At 46.2% G+C, this 22,835-nt stretch overlaps 1 protein-coding gene across 18 annotated transcripts in view; it reads left to right on the top strand.

The window, feature by feature from the left end:
- The window catches only part of LOC140294737 (protein unc-80 homolog), a 46,895-nt gene extending 25,574 nt beyond the window's left edge, over positions 1 to 21,321 (top strand). For 8 of the 18 annotated variants that reach the window (XM_072379613.1, XM_072379629.1, XM_072379671.1 and 5 more), the window contains 35 exons: positions 265 to 403; positions 543 to 724; positions 1,631 to 1,762; positions 2,952 to 3,138; positions 3,242 to 3,373; positions 3,493 to 3,636; positions 3,827 to 3,927; positions 4,077 to 4,163; positions 4,253 to 4,436; positions 4,546 to 4,640; positions 4,954 to 5,043; positions 5,180 to 5,281; positions 5,367 to 5,547; positions 5,641 to 5,906; positions 6,355 to 6,489; positions 6,594 to 6,732; positions 7,018 to 7,114; positions 7,215 to 7,385; positions 7,466 to 7,558; positions 7,638 to 7,856; positions 8,043 to 8,273; positions 10,389 to 10,512; positions 10,603 to 10,728; positions 10,818 to 10,941; positions 11,020 to 11,226; positions 11,308 to 11,492; positions 11,570 to 11,735; positions 11,827 to 12,006; positions 12,106 to 12,253; positions 13,300 to 13,356; positions 14,382 to 14,463; positions 16,111 to 16,216; positions 16,523 to 16,543; positions 16,798 to 17,012; positions 17,827 to 21,321. In XM_072379613.1, coding sequence (XP_072235714.1) covers positions 265 to 403; positions 543 to 724; positions 1,631 to 1,762; positions 2,952 to 3,138; positions 3,242 to 3,373; positions 3,493 to 3,636; positions 3,827 to 3,927; positions 4,077 to 4,163; positions 4,253 to 4,436; positions 4,546 to 4,640; positions 4,954 to 5,043; positions 5,180 to 5,281; positions 5,367 to 5,547; positions 5,641 to 5,906; positions 6,355 to 6,489; positions 6,594 to 6,732; positions 7,018 to 7,114; positions 7,215 to 7,385; positions 7,466 to 7,558; positions 7,638 to 7,856; positions 8,043 to 8,273; positions 10,389 to 10,512; positions 10,603 to 10,728; positions 10,818 to 10,941; positions 11,020 to 11,226; positions 11,308 to 11,492; positions 11,570 to 11,735; positions 11,827 to 12,006; positions 12,106 to 12,253; positions 13,300 to 13,356; positions 14,382 to 14,463; positions 16,111 to 16,216; positions 16,523 to 16,543; positions 16,798 to 17,012; positions 17,827 to 18,324 — 5,346 coding nt within the window. In that variant the 3' untranslated portion in view covers positions 18,325 to 21,321. The remainder of the gene's footprint in view (positions 1 to 264; positions 404 to 542; positions 725 to 1,630; positions 1,763 to 2,951; positions 3,139 to 3,241; positions 3,374 to 3,492; positions 3,637 to 3,826; positions 3,928 to 4,076; positions 4,164 to 4,252; positions 4,437 to 4,545; positions 4,641 to 4,953; positions 5,044 to 5,179; positions 5,282 to 5,366; positions 5,548 to 5,640; positions 5,907 to 6,354; positions 6,490 to 6,593; positions 6,733 to 7,017; positions 7,115 to 7,214; positions 7,386 to 7,465; positions 7,559 to 7,637; positions 7,857 to 8,042; positions 8,274 to 10,388; positions 10,513 to 10,602; positions 10,729 to 10,817; positions 10,942 to 11,019; positions 11,227 to 11,307; positions 11,493 to 11,569; positions 11,736 to 11,826; positions 12,007 to 12,105; positions 12,254 to 13,299; positions 13,357 to 14,381; positions 14,464 to 16,110; positions 16,217 to 16,522; positions 16,544 to 16,797; positions 17,013 to 17,826) is intronic. The other 10 variants (XM_072379621.1, XM_072379703.1, XM_072379649.1 and 7 more) reach the window with 7 other exon arrangements.
- The last annotated feature ends 1,514 nt before the right edge of the window (positions 21,322 to 22,835 follow it).

Here is a 22,835-nt window from a genome sequence, read left to right on the forward strand (position 1 = left end):
CAGAACCAGAAGAGGGAAGCTTTCCGTAACAAAGATCAGACTCACTGTCATAGTATCTATGAGTGGAGGTTTAGGGTTTTGGTGTTATGGTTTGTTTTTTGCACGTTTTAAGGCAGAAAAATAAATGAGAACAATACAACACAATATGCCATCTGACCACCTCATCTTATTTCTCTTCTCGCTCAGTGCCATAGTTCCAGGAGTCCAAAGAAAGGCTTCCACAGTGCCGTCGGTCAGCTTTCCTTTATTTTTGGTCTCTTTCAGGTCATGAGCTTGTCCCCAGCTCCTCTTTCGCTGCTGATCAAGGCCGCTCCCATCCTGACCGACGACATGTATGGAGACATCCAGCCCGCAGCCTGGGAGCTCCTGCTCAGCGTGGATGAGCATATGGCAGCTGCAGCTGGTGAGTCGGTCACAAGTGTCAGTGCATCTCTGATCTGCAGCTCATCTCCGAAGGTCTCTTTAGATTATAAAAAAAAAAAAAAAATCTCGCATTTGCTGCTTCATTTCCTCCCCTCTCGTCGTGTCTCTCCTCCCGCCAGCTGCCTTGTTCCTCCTGTGCGCGGTAAAGGTCCCCGACGCGGTGACCGAAATGATGATGGCGGAATTCCAGCACCAGGAGGCCTGCCAGCGCATCAACTCCATCCTGAAGTTTTACACGCTGTGGCGTTTCCGCTACCAGGTGTGGCCTCGCATGGAGGAGGGAGCCCAGCAGATCTTTAAGGTACACAAAGATGGCGGCTTCACGTTCATGTCAAGTCTTGTTGTCCAGAGAGTTGGAGCACAGCTGATTCAAATGAATGGGTCAGGTCTTTAAGCTCTGCTGAAGGCTGAGGACGACCCATTCATTTGAATCAGGTGTGCTGGAGCAGGGAAACGTGGAAAACACGCAGAGCCTCGAGGACCAGGATTGAGAAACACTGAGTTATGCTACCCACACACCAGAAGACTTTGAAAAGACTTAGAAAAGACTGAAAGACTATCAGCTCACATCTAAACTAGTGTTTCGAGTTTTTAGTCCCAGACTAGCCTCAGACTAAAGATTTTACGAAGACTGTGAATCTTGTAGGGTCACTATTTACAAGATTTTTTAGATTTGTTTCCCATCATGCAATTTTTTTCCCCATCATGTTCAGCAGAGGTTTTACAAAAATGGAGGAGAAGCAGCTTTTAGCGACAGCTGCTCTTGTCTGTGCAGTGGTTTGTAGTGGAAAAACCCAACAAAAAGAAGAGAAAACGCCACAGAATACGGGCACGGCCTTGGCTATATGGACGGGGACCGCCTGCTTGTCGCTCGTTCTTCTTCGTCCGCCGCCATGTTTGTTATTGACCGTCTGCTTTCCTGTTTCCGATTTTGTCAGTGCTCATCTAATGATTTAATATTATCTACCTGCGATAATATTAAATACGTTTGATATGATCCCAAGACTAGGGAAAGACGCGGTCGCAGACCTTAAACTTAACGATCGAGATGACGGGAGCGCGTCAAGACTCCAGTTAGACTCCTAAAGACTGTCAGTTTTTAGTCTGGAACTGTGTAAATCGTTTGTGAGCCCAGCATTAGACCATATTTCCCCACACTGCCGGTCCATTTGAAAGGATTTAGTGCTGTTCTCGTCTTCCGCCTCAGATCCCTCCACCCAGCATCAACTTCACGCTGCCGTCTCCAATACTGGGCATGCCTTGTGTCCCCATATTCGACCCCCCCTGGGTACCCCAGAACACCGGCAGCGTCCAGGACCCAATCAACGAAGACCAGTCTGTAAGTCTGAGCCGCTGTTTGAACGTTTTGCCTTATTTGTATATGATGAATTTACTGAGATTATTTTCTGTGACAGACACTTTGGAAATCAATTGTAAGGTTTTATTTTTAGAGTTTATGCAACATCCAAAAAATATATATATAAATCTCTCTCTCTCTCTATATATATATATATGGATTTTCTTTTGGGTTATATTTAACAGACACAGCAGTGCACTTTAGAGTTCTTTCAAATATGTTCTTTTAAGGTTAGGTTGGTCATTTATTGTTGCAAAACAGATTTGTTGGTGTCTCCTTTTTTACTTTCTTGTCTTTTTTATTTATTTTATTTTTTTTTTTTTGTACAAAGCATGTATGTCAAAATCTGTTTTTCTAAATTCTGATGACGACCTGCGAGCACATGTTCTATAATTTATCTATCGACTGTCTTTGCTTTTAGTACTCCACATTAATTCAGTCAGTCCATACCATAGTAAGTTGGTATTTCTGTCCGGATGTTTGTGCTGATGCATCTTGTTACCTTAGATCACAGACGACAAGAGGGAGGGGGGGTTAATCTTGTTGGCGTTCCATGGGTCATGTGGGTCAGTTGCATCTTGATCAGACATGCGCACCACATTGAAAAAGTCTTCCAGCACTTGCTTTGATTGCAAGAAAAACCTATAATAACAGCATGCATCAGACATACAGACCTGTTGTGTGTGTTGTGCTGTTGATGCATGGTCATTAGACGAGAATGACTTTGCTGTAAATGTTTTTCATATCATTCGTTAAGCCTTTTCTAGATGTGTATGAGCACTTGTGCGAATGCTGTGAGGCATTTACTGTACACAAGATACAGTAAATTCTCCATATTCCAGTCTGAGTACATGAGTACATGTATTTGTGTCACAATTTGTCTCAAACGATCCTATTCATTACTTGGCCAGCGTTCTTTACGATGCTCGGGATGGTATTAGAGCATGAGACCAAAAGAGCTGGAGGAGAGTTACTGTATTAAAGTGTTGTCCAGTCATTTTACATTGCAAAATGCTCCTCAGTTGTAGCCTAGAATAGCTGTTCACACACATTCCTCAAGGATTTAAACTCATGCTGAATCCTCTCTGTGTTTAAACCCGCTGCTTTTTGCCCTCTGATCTGACCCCCCTCCCCCCTTTCTCAACACCTCCCCCTCCCCTCCTGCGTCTAGAAATCCTTCTCTGCTCGCGCGGTGTCGCGCTCCCACCAGCGAGCAGAGCACATCCTGAAGAACCTGCAGCAGGAGGAGGAGAAGCGGCGGCTGGGACGCGAGGCCAGCATCATCACGGCCATCCCCGTGGCTCAGGAGGCCTGCTATGAGCCCACGTGCAGCCCCCCACCTGAGCAGGAGGAGGAAGGTGGGGCTACCAGGCACAAAAGCACATAAAAAAACCAGACTTGGCAAGCTGCTGATGGCTCTGTACCCTGATGGCATGTTGTTTTTGACATTGCTCCTGCCAGCAGAAGAAGTGGTGAACCTGGCATCTCGCCGTCTGTCTGTCAGCCCGTCCTGCGCCTCCAGTAACTCCCACAGGAACTACTCTTTCCGCCGCGGGTCCGTATGGTCTGTCCGATCGCTGGCCAGTGCAGAAGGTATAAAAGCTTTCAAAACTTTTTTTTTCTTTTTTTTCCCATTTTCTGAGTTTTAAAAAGAGAAAACAAGTTGTTTTTCACCTTTTTTTTTTTCTTTTCGTTTTGTATTTTCTTTGCAGATGAAGAGAACACGACAGAACACACTCCTACTCACCACATGCTACAGCCGCCTCAAGCTGTGTTCCCAGCATGCATCTGTGCTGCCGTCCTCCCTATAGTGCACCTCATGGAAGACGGGGAGGTTCGGGAAGATGGCGTTGCTGGTAGGTGCAAAAAAAAAAAAAAAGCTTTTTTTCCTTTCAATTTCGGTAAAAAAAACAATAACTAAAACAAAACAAAGACATTTTGAGTGTCCCACTATAAAGTCTGCATCTACATCAAGATATTTGTGAGTGTGGATGGGGGGGCTACATTTTTTTTAGAGTTTAATGTTTGTTTGTTTTTTTAAATTAGTGAGCGCTGTTGCCCAGCAAATCCTCTGGAACTGCCTGATTGAAGATCCAGCTCTGGTTCTCCGCCACTTCCTGGAAAAACTTACAGTGAGCAACAGACAGGTGGGCAAACATCTGAAGCAAACATGCGCATTATGCTGCAGTAAATTAAGTCGGATAAAAGCAGAAAAGTGGAATTGTTTTTTTTACCAAAAGTTTTTACCAGCTGCAGCTGAAATAGATCAAAGACATGACTTGTTGTGATTCTCCAGGATGAGCTGATCTACATGCTGAGGAAGCTGCTGCTCAATATTGGAGATCTGCCAGCCCAGACCTCTCATATCCTCTTTAACTACCTGGTAAGACTCGTCACCTTTGTCTGTTTACCTGAGTGCCGTTTGATCTTTTAGCTCAGCATTAGTTTCTCAACTTTGTTGCCTTCTTCTAGGTGGGATTGATCATGTACTTTGTGCGCACTCCGTGTGAGTGGGGTATGGACGCCATCTCGGCCACGCTGACTTTCCTGTGGGAGGTGGTCGGATACGTGGAGGGGCTCTTCTTCAAGGACTTGAAGCAGACCATGAAGAAGGAGCAGTGCGAGGTCAAACTGCTGGTCACTGCATCCATGCCAGGTCAACCTCCTGACACTCGGAGCACAGTCCTTCAGAAAAGCTTACGATTCTGCTTTAAGACGAGTTTAAGAATATTTTTCAAGCATTTTCTTGTGCATCGTTGGTACAGGAACCAAAACACTGGTGGTGCACGGTCAACACGAATGTGACATCCCCACACAGCTGCCGGTCCACGAGGACACTCAGTTTGAAGCTCTGCTGAAGGTAAAACGCACGTTCTGACCAAAGGGTTCAAAGAGATTTCTGAGGTCTGGGGAGTTCCTTTAAGGGCTTTTTTTTCTTCCACTGCATTATTCCCACCAGGTTCTGTGCAAACAAAGCAAACAGGAAGACGTGCAGTAATCATTGAAATCTGAGTAGAATTTAACAACAAATGAATTGATACGAAATTGACTCCTGAGGAGTCTTTGTCAGACACTTCAGGGAGCAAGATTTTGTACCCGACATCCCTAATGACGGGAAATGGACGAGTAAAGTAACCGAGATCATTCATGACGTCTCCTCTTTCTGAATCCAGGAATGCCTTGAATTCTTCAACATTCCCGAAGCCAGGTCAGCACACTACTTCCTGATGGACAAAAGATGGAACCTCATCCATTATTCGAAGGTAGAGCTGGAAGTTTAAAGGCTTGTATTTAATTGTTGAGTACAGATGTATTATTGAGTAACTTTGCCTTTGGACTCTTATAGCAGAAAAGTTATTTTCTGCTAAAAGTTTTTTTTTTTTGGTTGTCTTCCTTCAGACTTATGTGAGGGACATTTACCCCTTCAGGAGGTCGGTGTCCCCACAGCTCAACCTGGTCCACATGTTGCCTGAGAAAGGACAGGAGCTCATCCAGAAACAGGTACAGCATCATGAAATGGCTCGTTGGAAGAAGAGCCAACTAGATCCTAAAGTGGTTCAAAACTCGCCACCTTTACCTTTCAAAGGTGTTTTCCCGTAAACTGGAAGAGGTCGGTCGGGTCCTCTTCCTCATCTCCCTCACACAACACATGCCGGCTGTGCACAAGCAGTCCCACGTCTCCCTGCTGCAGGAAGACCTGCTCCGCCTGCCCTCCTTCCCACGAACCGCCATCGACGCAGAGTTCTCCCTGTTCAACGAGCAGCAAGGTGAGACCGACACCAACCGAATCGTCAGCTCTGAGTAAACATCGTCACAAATCAAGTGTACCATGACCACCGTATCCCTCCCCCTCCCCGCAGGTAAAGAGCTGTTTGGTTTGGACACCCTCCACAAGGTGCTGTGGATCAAGCTGCTGGAGGAAATGTTCCTGGGCATGCCCAGTGAGTACCCGTGGGGCGACGAGATGATGCTGTTTCTCAACGTCTTCAACGGAGCGCTGCTGCTGCACCCAGAGGACAGCGCCCTCCTCAGGCAGTACACCGCCACCGCCATCAACACAGCTGTTCACTTTAACCACCTCTTCTCCCTGAGCGGTTACCAGTGGATCCTGCCCACCATGCTGCAGGTATTAGTGATGGGAATCGCATTCTGATGGATACACTTTTAACCTATCAGGGGTGCTGAAGTTGAAGAGTTGTCCCTTTTCTTGACATTTCTTTACGTAGTCTTCAGGAATAGTTCTCCAGGCTTCTTGAAGGCCATTCCAAAGCTCTTCTTTTGATTTTTAGCAGCCTTTTTGTTCCGTTCTCTGTCTAGATGATCCCACCCTGTTTCAATAATGTTGAAGTCCTGGCTCTGGGGAGGATTCATCCCTCCATAAGATCACTGATTTTAAGTCTGCTAGTGAAAGAAAAAAGATAAAGTTTAATATAGGTTGTCCTCAGAAACCCTGGAGAAATGTTGCTCAAGACCACAAGAACATCTGGCTTTGCACAGCACTGGCAAAGTTAGTTAGCTTTTATTAGCCGACGCTCTCCTTTTCCTAATTTGCCATCTCTGAATTGCTGTGACAGGTCTACGCCGACTACGAGAGCAACCCTTTACTGAGGCAGGGCATTGAGTTCTGCTGCCGGCAGTTCTACATCCTCCACCGAAAACCCTTCGTCCTCCAGCTGTTTGCCAGCGTGGCCCCGCTACTGGAGTTCAGCGTAAGACGTCCGAAAAATAGATCTGCCACCAACGAGTGCTGTTAGTTTTGCGTTCTGACTTGAGCTCGCATGAATCTCTCCGTCTCTGCCGCCCCCAAAACTAGACCAGCACCAGCACCGGCCTGTCGAAAGGAGTGTCGGCCCAGTGTCTGTTTGACCTGCTGGTGTCCCTGGAGGGCGAGACGCAGGACGCCCTGGACGCTCTGGAACTGGTCAAGGCTGAGAAGCCTCTCCGCTCTCTGGGTAAACCGTCCGTCTCTGACACGCTTATCGACTGCTGACAGAATGACTGCAGGAAAAGGTCAAATCAGAAAGCACAGACACGCAGTGCTAACTTGTCTTGACATTCACTTAAGATGCCCAGAAACTGAGACCGATGCGAGATGTGATCAGTGTTGCAAGTGGTTATCTGTCAGCTTATGTTCCATCAGGGAAGCCCTACAGCCACCCTGTTGTAAGAGAACATTTGTGGAATAGACTTCAGGTTAGACTCGACTTTTACCTTTTTATTTCTTTCTTATCTCTCAGATTTCTGTTACGGCAATGAAGACTTGGCCTTTTCCATCAGTGAGGCCATCAAGTTGTGTGTCACTGTGGTTGCCTACGCCCCTGAGTCTTTCAGGAGGTGAGGGAAAACCGTCGAGGAAACTCCTCCCTTGTTTTCTTCTCCTAGCTTTTCTGCAGCCAACGTTTTCTGTGCAAATGCTTCACACGTGTCTCGCCAGTCTCCAGATGCTGATGGTGCTGGAGGCTTTGGTTCCCTGCTACCTCCAGAAGCTCAAAAGCAACACGGCTACGATGGAGTCTACTTCGGCTGCCAGGGATGAGATCGCGGCCATCGCTGCCCTGGCCACATCTCTGCAGGCCCTCCTTTACAGCTCCGAGGCCCTCACAAGGTATGTCTCGAGCTCATGCTGATAAGTCTGGACTTCTGTGCGTCACGTCCTTTCAATCCATTTTTATACCTCTTTCACAGGCCCATGACGGCACCCCAGATGTCCCGCTGCGATCAGGGCCACAAGGGGGGCACTACAGCCAACCACGCCATGTCAGGAGGCGTCAACACCAGGTGTGGGATCATTTAAAATTGCCTCGATTCGGTCTCAAATAGTCTAAAAAGACAAAAGCTGAAAGGTTTGTGTCCGCAGGGACAACCTCCACCTGCTGGAGGAGGGGCAAGGCATGCCGAGGGAGGAGCTGGACGAACGCATCGCCAGGGAGGAGTTCCGCCGGCCACGGGAGTCCCTGTTAAACATCTGCACAGAGTTTTACAAACACTGCGGACCCCGACTCAAAATCCTACAGAACATCGCAGGCGAGCCGCGGGTCATAGCTCTGGAGCTGCTGGACATTAAGTCTCACATGAGGTGACGAGATCAGTAATTTTTTCAGCGTTTTCCATGTTTTGTATTTCCTTCTAGCGTCCAGTTATTTGATTGAGGGAAAAATTGCAACTCCCTGATCTTCCCCGTCCGGTGGAAAAATGTGCGAAAACAGGAGAAAGCCTTCCCTCGTTTGTTGTATTAAACGTGCGTTTAATGCGTCTCCCCAAGGCTGGCTGAAATTGCCCACGCCCTGCTGAAGCTGGCGCCCTACGACACCCTGACCATGGAGAGCCGAGGCCTGCGGCGCTACATCATGGAAATGCTGCCCATCACCGACTGGTCGTCGGAGGCCGTCCGCCCCGCCCTCATCCTCATCCTCAAGAGGCTGGACCGCATGTTCAACAAGATCCACAAGATGCCCACGCTCAGGTGCGCTCGCCCACAGGCACTATGCACCAGGTCTGTTGAATACGATCTCTTTTCTTCCGTCTCCCCGTGAGTGTGTCGTGCTGTGCCAGTGCCATGGTGTGAACAGTAGATAGACGGCTTCTTGGCACTGTCGCGCTGCCTTAGTGGGTGCTGTACTGTAAGTGCTGCTTCTGTGTTTTGTTTTTTTGTGTGTGTGTGCGTGTGTGTGTGAGGTACGACAGTGTGTGTGTACCGACAGTGAATCACCGGCAATGTTCTCTTTAAGCCAGGGGTGTCCAATCGTGTGCCACAATACAGATGTGTAAGTGTGACTAAAACTGAAAAAACGACATCAATGCAGTTTGTTTGTCGTCCATTTTATCATTTGGTTGCTTTACGTGCAAATAACTTTATTCATGTACACATTTAAAGATGTGTATAATTGAAATAAAAAGGACTTTTAACACACGGACTTTATAGGCTAGAAAAAGAGCTCCAGAGAGAGGTCGAGTCTTGGAATAAAAAAAAAAGCCAAAGACTGTGTGGACAAATAGTTTAGTTTAGGAAAAAGTTTTTTTTCTTAATATGGATGTAAGTCTGTTTTCGGCTCCACAGTGAATTAAAGGGCAACTCCGGTATTTTTTAAACCTAGACCTTATTTCTGGCATGAAATACGTTTATCTACTCACCGAGAACAGTTTGGTGAAAGTCGGCGTCCTTCGGAAGATATTTAGATTTCTCGAGATCCATATAATGGAGTGAATGGGGCTTAGATGATGTAGCCTCTAAATAAGATATTTATTATCTATCTTTATTTGACCAATACAGCGCGCTGCTGCAGCACAGCTTATTTACTCCGGTAAGGACGTCCATCGTACTCAGTTGTCGTCCACATCGTCAAAATCTGATAAATATCCTGCCATGTTGCAGAAAACTATCAGTGAAGTTAGCCGACTGTCACAGAGCAGGGAGTAAATAAGCTGTGCTGCAGCAGCATGCATCGATGATGTCATCCCAGTAGACGAGTGTGTAGAAAGCCCTCTATAAGCCCCCCGATAGCCGCCAATAACAACAACACAGCAGCTATGAGCTAACAGTGCAATAGTACGCGTTCATTCATTCATTCGTCTTTAAGAATTGGTGAAATAAAGACAGATATTCCTTATATAGAGGCTGTATCGTCTAAGCCCCGTTCACTTCGTTATATGGATACGCGGATCTCGAGTAATCTAAATATCTTCCGAAGGACGTCAACTTTCACCAAACTGTTATCGGTGAGTAGATAAACGTATTTCATGACAGAAATAAGATCTAGGTTTACAAAAATACCGGAGTTCCCCTTTAAACTCACTTTCCAATTTGGCTCCCATTTACAGATGAATAGCTACGAGAAGTGGTAAATCAAAAGGGTCAATTTCGAGACACTCTGCTTGTGTTACAGTAGCCACAGTTCTGGAGCCACTAAGATCAGTTAAGATCCAAACTAAATGGGAAAATTTTTGGCTTTAATTTCACTTTCTTTTTAGGGTAAACCTGCCCCCCTTTTTCGCTTCTGTTTTTTTTTTTTAACAACCTGCTGCAGACGTCGCATTCAAAGTGAGCATAGGTTTCTCAAACATTTCTGTTTGCCAGCTTCGGCATGTGACACGTCGACTTTGTGGAATTCTTAAATACGTTTTACATTTAACGTACCACGTGGCCACAAAATGGTACGGGTGGAACTGATATTACGGGTTCAACCAATGACAGGATTTCATGTAGTAAACATTCTGTAAAAACAAGTGTCTGTGACAAAAGAGGTGGGGGGGGCACAGCTGGCTCTGAGGGAACACTGGCCTCCAGGTGTGTGTTTACACCAGGATCTGTCGCTGCAGTGTTTCGCCGGCTGCGTTCGTGAGCTTTGCAACATTTGGTGTCAGTGTGTTTGGTTTCTTTACGGAAACTATGAGGTGATGACTGTGTGGGGACAGAGTACCGCAGCGGTAAGTGAGCACATGATTGTTTCTGTACTTTAACACATTCGATATCGATTGGACACTACATGCAATTTTTAAGATTGTGCAAATCTTTTTGTTTTTTTTCACTCAAGCTGGGTTTTTTTTTTTTTTCTCCCCTCTGGCTGGGTGGTATTGTGTGTGTGTGTGTGTGTGTATGCGCGTTCTCCAGGAGACAGGTGGAGTGGGAGGCGGCCAGCAACCTGATCGAGGGAATCTGCCTGACCCTGCAGCGACAGCCAATCATCTCCTTCCTCCCTCACCTTCGCTCGCTGATCAACGTCTGCGTCAACCTGGTGTGGAGGCGCACAGATGATGTAGGAAAAGGCACAAATGACTCATTCCGCGTTGTTTTTTTTTACACGTTTATCTCTGGCTGTCACCAGGTGATGGGTGTCGTCGGTCCCTCCAGCGTGGCGGACGGGCTGCCTCTTCTCCACCTGAGCCCCTACCTCTCTCCTCCGCTTCCCTTCAGCACAGCCGTGGTCCGGCTGGTCGCCCTACAGATCCAGGTGCAGCGCGTCTCCGCTGAACGTGACATCAACACGGGAAGAAGTCGACCAAACATTCTAAAACCTTCCGTTTCTTTCCCTTTCCTCAGGCCTTGAAAGACGACTTTCCTCTCAGTCACGTGATCTCACCTTTCACTAATCAGGAAAGGCGAGAGGGGATGCTGCTCAACCTGCTTATTCCTTTTGTCCTGACTGTTGGGTCTGGAAGCAAAGGTAAGAGGAGTCAGTCTGGCCATCTTTTGCTCACTTCGAGCGGCTTTTATTTGAACATGCGTGCCTCTCCTCCTGCAGACAGCCCTCACCTCGAGCAGCCGGAGATCTTCCTTCTCCTGCAGACCGTCATCAATATCCTGCTGCCTCCTCGGATCATCTCAACTTCACGGACCAAGAATTTCATGCTGGATGCTTCTCCGGCTCACTGCTCCACACCCGGCGACACGGGGAAGGATCTACGTCGAGAGGGATTAGCAGAGTCCACCAGCCAAGCGGCTTATTTAGGTACGACTGAGATGTGACACGGTTTTTATAGCTTCTCTGGTTTCTTCCCGTTTTTGGCTTCTCACCCGATGTCCTCCACAGCTCTGAAGGTGGTGTTGGTTTGCTTTGAGCGCTCGCTGGGAAACCAGTGGTATCGGCTGAGCCTGCAGGTGAAAGAGATGGCTCTGAGGAAGGTGGGCGGCTTGGCCTTCTGGGACTTTATCGACTTCATTGTCCGTACCCGCATCCCCATTTTTGTCCTCCTGAGACCCTTCATACAATGCAAGGTACAGAGCCAGCACTGTGGTTTTAGCTGATATCTTTTTTACTTTAACATTTCCACTAAGCGTTGCTTGTTTTCTAGCTGCTGACCCAGCCGGCCGACTCCCAGGAGGAGATTACGGCGCGCCACCACATCGCAGACCAGCTGGAGCGACGCTTCATCCCGAGACCTCTCTGCAAGAGCTCCCTGTTTGCAGAGTTCAACAATGAGCTCAAGATCCTCAAAGAGGCTGTGCACAGCGGCTCTGGTCAGAGACTTAAATGCTTCATCTTCTAAACTTGCCAAAATACTCGTGTTGAAATGTTAGTAACTCTTGGTGCCCTGCTCCCCTCCCACAGCATACCAGGGCAAGACGTCTATCAGCACAGTGGGTACCTCTACATCGGCCTATCGCCTCAGTTTGGCCACGATGTCGCGCTCCAACACGGGCACCGGCACAGTTTGGGAGCAGGACAGCCAACCATCCCGCCAGCCCTCGCAGGACACACTCAGCCGCACCGACGAGGACGACGAAGAGAGTGAGCAATCCTTCTCTTTTTCATTAGTCGCTCTCTCTCGCATTTGATATTTGTCGAAAGAAGAAGGGAACTCACTGTCCTCCATTCTTCTCACTCCAGACGACTCCATCAGCATTCCCAGCGTTGTGAGTGAGCACGAGGCTTTCTTGCCCAGGGTGACGTCACAGCGGCGTTTCTCCAGCCACGCCACGGGCTCGGCGGCCTCGCAGCCCGAGACCCCTCGCACCACCATGCTGCCCAGCCAAAGGTAACATCCCGAAAGAAAAAAGCCAGGTACACACCACAGACAGAAAGACTCTATGCCGAGCTATCCCACACAGGCAGAACGCAAGTTGGCTGTTTAAGACGACAATCATCATCCTCGATTAAAACTAGGGATCTTTTTTTAAGGTTGAAAACACCGTCTGATTAATGACAGAAGAGTTAAAGCTTAAACCTTTTACTATTGGAGGGTCGCTGGGTGAGAAGTAGAGATGGCAGAAGATAAACCATGCAAACCCACGGAGCCTTGCCCTCGTTTCTCTTCACTTTCAGCCATTTCTGCAAATCTACATTTTCTGATTGCCAATATGACCACATTTCTGCAGTGAACTGATCATGTTTGAGTAACTACTGATGCTGATTATTTTTTATTTTTTTTCAGTCTGGCGCGTGCCATCGAACAAATCTCAATCCCTGACATGACAATGTAGCAGCTTTTTACTCATTTCAGAAAATCAGCGATGGACCAGATATTTATTCCTTTTTTTTTTTTCTTAACCTTTTCAAGATTTATATCATGCAATCATTCTGATCCAGAAAGAGCCGGTCAAAAACCAAAAAAAATCTGTGTATAGATAATTGAAAGTTGAATTTTCCTTGTTTGATCATTTCGTCTTTATGGTTGAAATGTTCTTCTCTCTTTAAAGTCCGATTCAGCTGTTTTTTTCTGTCGAGACGCGCTTTATTTTTGAGTTCAACTCTTACCTTTCGCCGTAGCATGTCGAAATAATGTTTTTCAAAAGGATCAATCAGTCATATCCCACAATCACGGTCATATTTTTGTGTGTATCTCTGTTGATTTTTACAACGCTCTTTGCCCAGCAGTCTCAGGGCAGCACTATGAAGTAGCTAACACCAGTATATTGGTAAGAATGTTTGCAGAAAAAAAATCTGCTCCAACTTTTATCAGTTATGCTAACTGCTTTCCACTCTTCTAAGGAAGGGGCTCAGTGTGGTGATGGATCTCAATTACACTCCCTAAACTCCCATTCTCCCCCCCTTCCCTTCGCCCCCCTCCCCCCCTTTTTACAGTGAACCCAATGTGCTAGATGAGTCCCAGGGCCTTCTGCAGGAGGGTAACCTCTCTAGGTACAGTGGCCCTGTCTGTGTGTATGTCCCGTTGGTGCATTGGGATGGGCGTCGCCTCGTGACGGCCTTCTCTGTTGGCCGTTGATCACTCATCCACATCCAGTCAAACTGCCTCGGCCCTATCACACCTCTTCCCCCGCGTCAACTTTCCTGTCTCTTATCTCTCTCTGTGTGGATATAATGTGCCTTGTTTCTGTCCCCCGTCCCCCCTCCCTCCCTTCCTCCTCACCTCGTTTTTGAGCTCCACACTGACCCTCATCTTCTCGGCTCATCTGCTGTGCTATCCTAACCAGGCCTCTCCTCCCTAAAATGACTAGCTAAAGAGGGCCCCCCACCAGCCCCAGGGCCGGGGAGCTCTGCCTCTGTTTCCTCTGTTAGCTGTGGGTCTTCACAGTTGATGTGCCATCACCAAAGTCAGCCTTCTCTCCCATTGGTGCCATGGTGTCTCATAGTGTTTATGTGTCTTATCAGGCTTCTCGCTGATCAAATTGGGCGTCCTATTGTGGATACCAATCTGTAGGGGCAAGGGGGAACTGGGGTGGCAACCAAAACGCAAAGACTTTTGGGTTGTTTATCTTTTTCTTTATGTGTGCGTGTGTTTTTGTTCAATTTAATGTTTCAACTAAATCCAATTTACCTTTCTGTCCTGGTTGGATTATAAAATATTCCAATATAGATGTTTGATGAGCATGAAAGAAGTTTCTCTTGTCAGAGTTGCTGCTCCAGCCCCCTACTATCCCCTGTTGTGTTTTCGGTGTTAAATCATGGCAGCATTGTTCTGTTTTTTTTTTTTCTTTTGTCGTTGTTTTCTGTTTTTTTTCTACACTGTGACTGGTTGTCTTGCAGCATACAGTGTGTGTTGAGTAGTGACTGAGTGAGTAGCGTAGTGGCAACATCTTGTTGTGATAAAAGGTTGGTTCAGTGAGCGATCAGAGGTGGGCGGGGGGGTGCGACGTTCCTATTGTTTCCTTCTGGCTGACGTATTTGTGTGCGTTTCCTGCGTCTGTGTCTTAACTTAAAACCAGGGTCGCCAGCGTGCAGAGTGAACCGGGCCAGCAGAACCTCCTGCTCCAGCCTCCGTTAGGAAGAAAGCGAGGACTCAGACAGGTATGATGGTCTTCTTTACAAAATTAAGAAACTAAATAATCTTCAGGGGTTTTTTTTTCATTAAGTGTGACAATTGAGGCTTAATCTCCCCATAGCTGAGGGACTCACTTAAGGGTGTTGCTTAGAATCACCTAAGAGTTGACTAGTGGCTGAACAGAAAGATCTTGCAGTATGAAACCGTGAAGCAGTCATTAACTGCCAATAGCTTTTCCCGTCGGAGAACTTAGGTTTAGACTTGCACAACCCTGGTTCTCTGACTGCATGAGTACGATACTGAGAGAATGCTTGCAAGAGAACAGAAGCACAAAGATGAGATTGAAAAACCAAAGATGAAATCGACGACAAACTGGCAACTGACCAGGAAAAGTCAGGAGATCAAATGGTGATGGGACATAATCAACAAATAATTGGAGGTCAGGGGTCGCGTTAACTGAATATTTTCCATCGTTGACCGGTTTTTAAAAATGGTGACGGAAATATCTGAAGATTGCAATTCACACCCCTGACCACTTGGTGGCCAGTGAGCATATTAGTTAGCTATTGTCTCTCTTGATTACTTGTTGGCTTCACTAGGAAAAATGTCACGACAGCTGAGTGTCCAAAAATTCTTCAAAAAGCCCATTAACGATGATGTTCAGCCTCCAAAACAACATCAGAATAGCCATGAGTAATCCGATCCAATCCGATCCGATCCCACTCGAGACATTTGATTACGCAATTCAAGTCCATGGGGACCAAGAGGAAGGTGTGAGGCAAACTGTTCATATTTTAAGTGCAATCGTTGAATTTCATTGTTCATATGTAGCTACTGGGGCCACAGCCAGTGGTTTTGTCTGCTATAAATCTGCTTGATGTGTGATGGCACGGTGTGGATTCTCTGTTCAGCTTGTTCGGACTGAATATAAATGAAATGCTATTGAATATGTCATTATTATCATTTCTAAAATCAAAGCGACGGGTGAAAATAGATTATGACGGGATTTTCACGACCCTGTCAGTCAAAATGACTGACAACGAAAAAGTCTAGCGCAACCTCTGAACCAGGTAGAACTTAAAATAGGAGTAGCAGGAAACTGACTTTGAAAATAAAACGGGGAACCAAAGAAAACTAAACGGAATACAAAAAAGGGCCGGTGCTGGTGAGTCTGGGAAGGTAAGACGGATTAAACTTGAAAGTGAACAAAGATCTGGACTGAGGCAAGACGAGACTAAGGCTACATCTGATCAAAGAATATAAATCAATGCAAAGACTATGACTAAGGTCGGTCATAAAAGAGAGACGAGGAACAAAGAGACATGTCAAGAATATACCAATAAACAAACCGAGAATAAATCCTACGTCTACTCGGTTCAAATGGTTGGTTTTCAGTGGATTGGGTTATTACAAATTCCAGACATGCGTTTTTGTGATAAAGGATACTTTGACACCAGAATGCTTTTGATTAATATACCCACTTAATCACTTAATCATGCTGTATATCCATGCTTCCTTTTTTTCGTCTGAATAAGATTATGAAAATGCTGTGATGCTGCACAGATGTTGAGTGCTTGAAAAGCCGTAGTGCTTTAACGGGGGGGCTTTCCATTTAGTGCGTTTGAAGATGAGCAAAGCCTGGAGAGTGACCTCTTATCTGTTGTCTCCTGCAGTTGCGCCGCCCCCTGCTGTCCATTCCAAAGAATGAGCCACGTGGCCGGTCGGGAGCGAGACTCTCGACGACACGCAGGAGCATCCAGCCCAAGAACAAACCACTGGGTAACAGCTCGTGTGCTCTCGTTTATGTGTGTGTGAGAGAGAGGTGGGTGTCTTATTTGAAGATACATAATGGAAAAAGGACATATTTGTCTTAATGACTGAAAAACTGATGGCCGATCTTACCCTGCGCTTCAGATTTGTCCCATTTAAAATATGAAAGTACATGTCCTATGTGCCAACTTGAACTGACCCGTCCTCCCCATTCACAGCCTCTGTCTTTGTTCCAATGCTGTTTGCTGTAGCACTTGTCACCAGACTGACTCTTGTCACTCTGTTCTGTCTCATGCCTTATGTTTCAAAATAAAGAAACTTTATTGGACTGTGAAGGTGAGACACAACCGTTAATCCTTCCTCTCCACCCTGCAACGGCCCGCCCCCTTTTTTTATCTGCAACCGCACCCTATAGGGCGCTCTGCATGTCTGCCTTGCTTCCCCTCTCAGATCCCTGCCTCCTCCTCCTGCCCCACCCCTGCCTCCACTCTTTTTTTTCTTTTTTTTGGTGGTGCTGATGTCTTAGCGAGTGACTTGCTGGCGCTGTCGGCTTTTGTTTTGACCACGTTCGCATGCATCTGTGCCCACAGCGCATGGAGACCAAAAGAGGTCAGTCACCTTTACAGAGAATCAAGGCCAGCAGGCGCCGGCCGGGGCCGGCAAGCCCCCGACCCCCAGCGCCGTGGAGCCTACGGCGGAGAGCAGGAGGGCCAGCCCTGCTTCTTCAAAGTCCCCGACACTGGAGGTGCCCCCCGCTGTCTCAGGCACAGTCACCGCCGACCTGCATGGGCCTGCAAACACACAGGTAGGACCAGCAGCCAGGAGCATAAACACATAATTCACATTAACCAGCTGTGCCAGTGATCACAACAATAAAAAATCCATAAAACATTCATTTCAGAATCATAGGGGAAGGAATAATACATTTAAAGTCTGATTATTGATTGTCTTTTATCTGAATATCCAATGTCTGCCTGAGACAAACAGGGTGGAGCCAGTCCTCCGATTGGCTGTTCCTGAGAATGAGTAAACAGCCAATGAGATCCGTACTTGACACGCACGCTCAAGTTGTGCTTCAGTTATTGTTCAGCTGAGTGATTCAGTTGGACTACTGCACTCATCCCTGCATACAAGCACAAGATGGGGATCGATTTATCGGCCGGAGTGCGTCAGACTCGGATACAGTCTTTTTTTTAAATAAACAAATACGCACGCACAGCAGCATAAAGAACAACATTGTACCCCTCTGATGTTACTGGTGTCGTGTTCTGTGGGCTGGTTTCTTGTTACTTCCTGGTCAAAGCCCAGTATGGAAACTGTTGATCATCTTAAGAGCAGTCCGGCCGGGTTGACTCCAATCGAACTTATCCAGATGTTAGTCTGACTTTGAAACCTTTGATATCGTGTCATGGTGAGTTTACTTTAAAAGTTTGACTTTATTTTCATTTTAAATGGATGTAGTTGACGTTAACAAACCGATTCTGCCCTGTTTGTCTCGACTGGCAGACTTTTCATGAAACTTGGTCTCGATATGAATTGTGTGGACTGGCCCTTTATCTGTGGGCCTGTGTATATTATTACAAGCTGAAACTACAGGAACAAAGTGTGTTGTCACTCAGGTCGCTCCAGCCATAAGCAGCAAGGAGAAGAGAGAGCAGTGGGGGCTGCGCAGCAGCCTGTCCCCTCCCCCCTCCATCTCACGCCCCTCCACCCCAACACCCCCATCCCGAACCTGCTCCCCTCTGCCCCTGCCCCTCTCCCGAACCTGTTCTCCTCTTCCTCTGTCCCGCACCTCCTCTCCTCTCCCTCCACTCCCTGTGCTCAGCACAACGCCGGCCTCGGGCCCGCTGCCGCCGCTGCCACCCTCAACTCTTCTCCCCCCACCTCCACCGGGGCCATCCAGGATCAGAGAGAGCCCCGGAGACGAGGACACGACGGCACTGCTGCCGCGCAGCGACACCCTGCTGCAGCTCAGCGAGGACGACGGCACCGAGAACCCGCTCCTCACCCCGCTGCTGTCGCCACCGTCGCCCCGCCGCTCGCCCCGCAGGTCGCCGCGTCGCTCCCCTCTCCCACTCTCCCCCGTGGACCTGGATCTGGATGAGTCCCACGTTTGAGAGAGGTGTTGGGTGGAGTGTGATTTTCATTTCAGACCTAAAGCCTAAAGCAGACACCGGCAGGGCAACTTTTAATTCAAGAAGATTCAAGAAGATTTGGTCCAGTGACAATCTGAGGGTGAAAGGTTTGAAAGCAACCAGAATGTAAAGGCAGGAGAAGAGAGGGCTTTGTGTGTCCATAAGTCATTCTGTTATTCCCCTCAGCTACGCCCCGACATCAAACTCCTCCTCTCCAATCCCATCTTTCCCTTGTTGTATCTTGTATTCTGTCTTTCCTGAAGCTGAATGTATATTATTCCAGCAAACCCAACCTTATTCCTGTAAAATCCTCTGTTCAGAGCCGGATATTTTTCAACCCATTTCACCCCGAGGTCAGAGTTTATATTTAGCCGTGCACAACGTCAGTATAGAAAGTAAATATTACAGATCAGACATGGATTGTTATTTAACTGTTATTGCCTCGAAAGAATTTAAATATAAAAGATGTTTATATTAAAACAGGAGATGCTATGATATGTACAGTGGTGCAAACATTATACTGAGAGCCATTCTAAAGCTAATGTGTGTGACTTAATTTATCGCCTTTTTATTCAAAGTAAATGTAAAGCAAAGTTATATGTATTTTACGCATCGTGTGTTGTCATGTTGATCATAAATAAGAAGTCTGTGCTGAGATATTGTATAGTTTCGGATCCAATCTGAGAATCAGGGTTAATTTGTGAGGCCGTGCATTTCCACGTATTGTAGGAGGAAGGAATGATGGGAAACGTAGTCTCAAAAGTAAAGCAATATGAAATTGGCCCCCCGCAAATCTAACGTGACCTTTTGTTCAAAGTGTTCTTACAGGAAGCCGCTGCCAATGCCGGAGCATTTGAAACGGGATTTAAACGAGGCCGACTGATAGGTTTTCCCAACAAGCATCGGGTCTGAAACCGAGACGTTTCGTGTGCTGCTCAGACTCGTGTGAAACGGCGAGTTCAAATCCAAGGTTTTTACGCATCTGGTCATGAAACGATCACCCGGTCCTTGCCGGTGCTTAAAATGTGGCGAATGCAACTTCGGATGAGCAACAACATGAGATATATTAAACTGTGAGGTTTTTTTTGTTTTTTTTTTTAAAAACAACTGCAAACTAAGTGAAAATGCAGAAGCAGTGTGTGAAAAATGAAGTCCACCCGATGAGTCAGCAGCTTGTAGAGCCACTTTTAGCAGCAACAACTTGAAGTAATCCATTCCTGTGGGACGTTTCTTACATAACTGCAGAGGAGTTTTGGTCCTCAGTTTGCGGGCATTTGTTTGGGCGGCTCTCTTTGGGGTTCCCACCACGGCATTTCAATCAGGTTGAGGTCTGGACTTTGACTGGACCACTGCTGCACCTTGATTCTTGTCCTTTTCAGACGTTCTGCTGCAGATTTGCTGCTGCGTTCAGGATCACCGTCCTGTTGATGAGCCAGTTTCAGTCGAGCTTTAGCTGTTGGATGGGCGGCTTCACATTTGACTCGAAAAATACTTTGGTATAAAGAGTAGTTCGCGGTGGACTCGGTGACCGCGAGGTGTCAGGGTCCTGTGGCTGCAGAACAAGCCCAAATCATCAACCCTCCGCCGCCGTGCTTGACAGATGAGCTGTTTGTGCCGATATGCTGCGTTTGGTTTACTCCGTTGCGACCAAACATCTCCACTTTGGTCCAAAAGACATCATTCCTGAAGTCTTATGGTCGGTTTACACGCAACATGGACTCCAAATAGTTTGGAAATGGCCTTATAACCCTTCCCGGGTTGATGGGCAGCAAAATTTGCTTCTCCAACGTCTTTTTTTTTCTTTTCTACACACTGCTTCTGCATTGTAGTGTAGTTTTTTTGAGAAGTAAAAATGACATGGTGTAATATTTCATGTTTTGCTCATCTGAGTTTGCTATCAATTTTAAGGCCTTGTAAGGAATGGAACCAATTTGTTTTATTTTTTTTATTTTTTTTTTTATATATATATATGTTAAACCTTTAGAATAAACAGAGCGTATACTTTCTTTCTCACTCTACTGGATGTGTCTAAGCAGATTTTTATTCATGACCAAAGACTGTATCCCTAACTTGTGTTGTAACGGCCTCCGCAGTTACCTGTTTTTCATTTAGTGTTGCAGCCCGTGCTCCTTTTTGAGGGCAGAAAGGCTTCCCTGTACGCCATCTGTGATGAAACGATGCAGTAGATAGCAGTTACCTCATTGATCATTCCATGCCTTAACATAGAAAATGTCTATTTATAATCGATACATCGGGCGCAGATCGGATAGTTTAATCCAGTGAAAACCTCAGACCTCCAGTACTTAAAACGGCTCCAACAACTCGTTCATGACACATTTTCGAGAGTTTAACATTATTGGACAGTTCCGCAACTGTGGGCATTCAGGTCTTGCAGTCTTTTGTCCGTCTCGACTAACAGTTACCGTGCGAGGGAGACGCTGCGTGCCATAATTCACACCAATGCACTGTGAGTGTTTTTCGTCCTGAGCTGCTTTTCTGTACGTTCTTTGACTGTTAACGTGTCTGTTTGTGGAAAGTTGGTCTCATCGTTTACGTACGTGGAGATGAACATATATGCAGTGGGAAGTCCGAGGAAGAGATGCAGTTTTACGTAGAAGTGACGGGATTGCGTTTATTTTCACGAAAAATCAAGTTTGGGAAAATTGTATTTTTGATTTAGACAAAGATTCTTTCTGGTGTTCAGTGTCCGGCTGATTTTGAGTACCAAAAGATGGCAGAGAAGTATGTGTTATCCCTCTGTTTGCCAATAGGAGGCAGCACATGTGCACAAAATGACAAAAATGCATAACATGCCAAACATGCTGTATGACAAAAGGCATTCAGTCGGAGAGCCATTCAACCGTTGTATCCCTTTAAATGTGTCCAAACGATGTCTGTGCAAATGTCCAATAAATCTACAGTATATCGGAATATTTCTGGAAAATCTAAATAAATGGAGTTTGTTTAGTGTTTTTCCACCTTTCTGGTCCTTATTTATTTATTTTTTTTTTTTTTTGTGAGGTAGGGAAAAAAAAAACTCGACCAGATTAGGATGAGGTGTGACCCTGAAAACACGAAGGGAGGAAGATGTGGAAGTAGCTCATGACACCGATAGCACGAATGGATCTAACCCAGAGTTTATTTGCGAGATGGTTCCAAAAGTCAGGAGGACAATCGATAGAGCTCACGATTCGAGGTGTTAGATACTTTATTTGAGGCCTCGAACCTGAAGTGGAACTGAGATTAAAAGGAGAGCGTGAAAATGTCTTTATGGTGTTAGAGCCCGCTCGATCAAAAAGTTTTCCCCTTCATTGGGCATCACGTCGAAACATACATGTCAAGGTTTAGTTAAGTGTCCATGAGGACCATAAATGTAGCAGGTCTGACAAGAACGGTTTCATCCGGGAGTCGGTGAAATCGAAGAAGAGGGTGGATAACGCAAATTGAAGTAGGGACAGAAGTGTCCTTTTCCACTTAGTGCTGGGAATCTTCACAACAACAGGTGAGTTTTACTGCTCTAAAAAGTATATTCATATCATATTCATATCATTGATGTGTCATCGCCCCCCATGAAAGAACCCTTTTGGGCTCTATTCCATCTAAAAGTCCACGCGTCATTTGTTGTTGGTCAGCTTGAACCTGACGATCACAAAAAGAAACATGACAAAAACTGAAAAAGAGCGTGAAAAGTGACAAGAAATGAATGTCTTCTCTGTTTTGTAGTGGCCTTTGTGCTCTGTACTGCACACAGTATTTACAAGGGGAAAGAATGTGCCCAAATGCTTTCCAACAGCTATAAAGTGAGGCTCCAGCGATCAAGATGCAAAGAACTGCAGAGAACTGCTGTCAAAGCCTGCCTGTGATGCTTCATTTCCCTTTAAGACGAACCGCATCCTGGCTGTTCTGCTTTCAGCGAGGAGAGGAAAACCTCCCCGAGATGTGTTCAAGGTGGAAGGTTTGGGAAGCTGAAACACCAGCAGATGGCGCCAGAGAACACACAACCTTTGAATAAAGGGAGGAATTTGGCCGTCCATTCGCATCGATCCGAGGCACAAGATGGCCAAATTTGTGAGGTAATTTTTGGAATTTTGACACGTCGCTAAGCAATGACGGTAGAAAACAATTTAGTGCAACAACTTCTGAAGTTGCTGGAACAGCATAGATCATTGGCACTCTCTGAGAACATGTTAAAGGTGACATTATGCCCTTTTTAACAAAGGTCAGAGGTCGAGCTCAGCAGAGGAGGGGGCGTGACCTTGAGGAGTGACGTAAATTTCAAATGATAATCGGACAGGTTTTATCAGAGTTTTTGACGATAATTTATGCTTTAAGAACAGAAAAAAGGGATTTTTCCACAATATGTCCTCTTTGATTATGGAGTCATGAAAGTGCCATTTAAAGAAATAAAAATAAATTTAAAAAAATCATAAAAACTTGGACATCTATATAAAAATGCACAATTGTGGGGAATGTAAGGAGAAATAAATATTACA

Source organism: Leuresthes tenuis, unplaced genomic scaffold (genome assembly GCF_036924035.1).
Source record: "Leuresthes tenuis unplaced genomic scaffold, fLeuTen1.0.hap1 SCAF_1, whole genome shotgun sequence".
Taxonomy (NCBI): domain Eukaryota; kingdom Metazoa; phylum Chordata; class Actinopteri; order Atheriniformes; family Atherinopsidae; genus Leuresthes; species Leuresthes tenuis.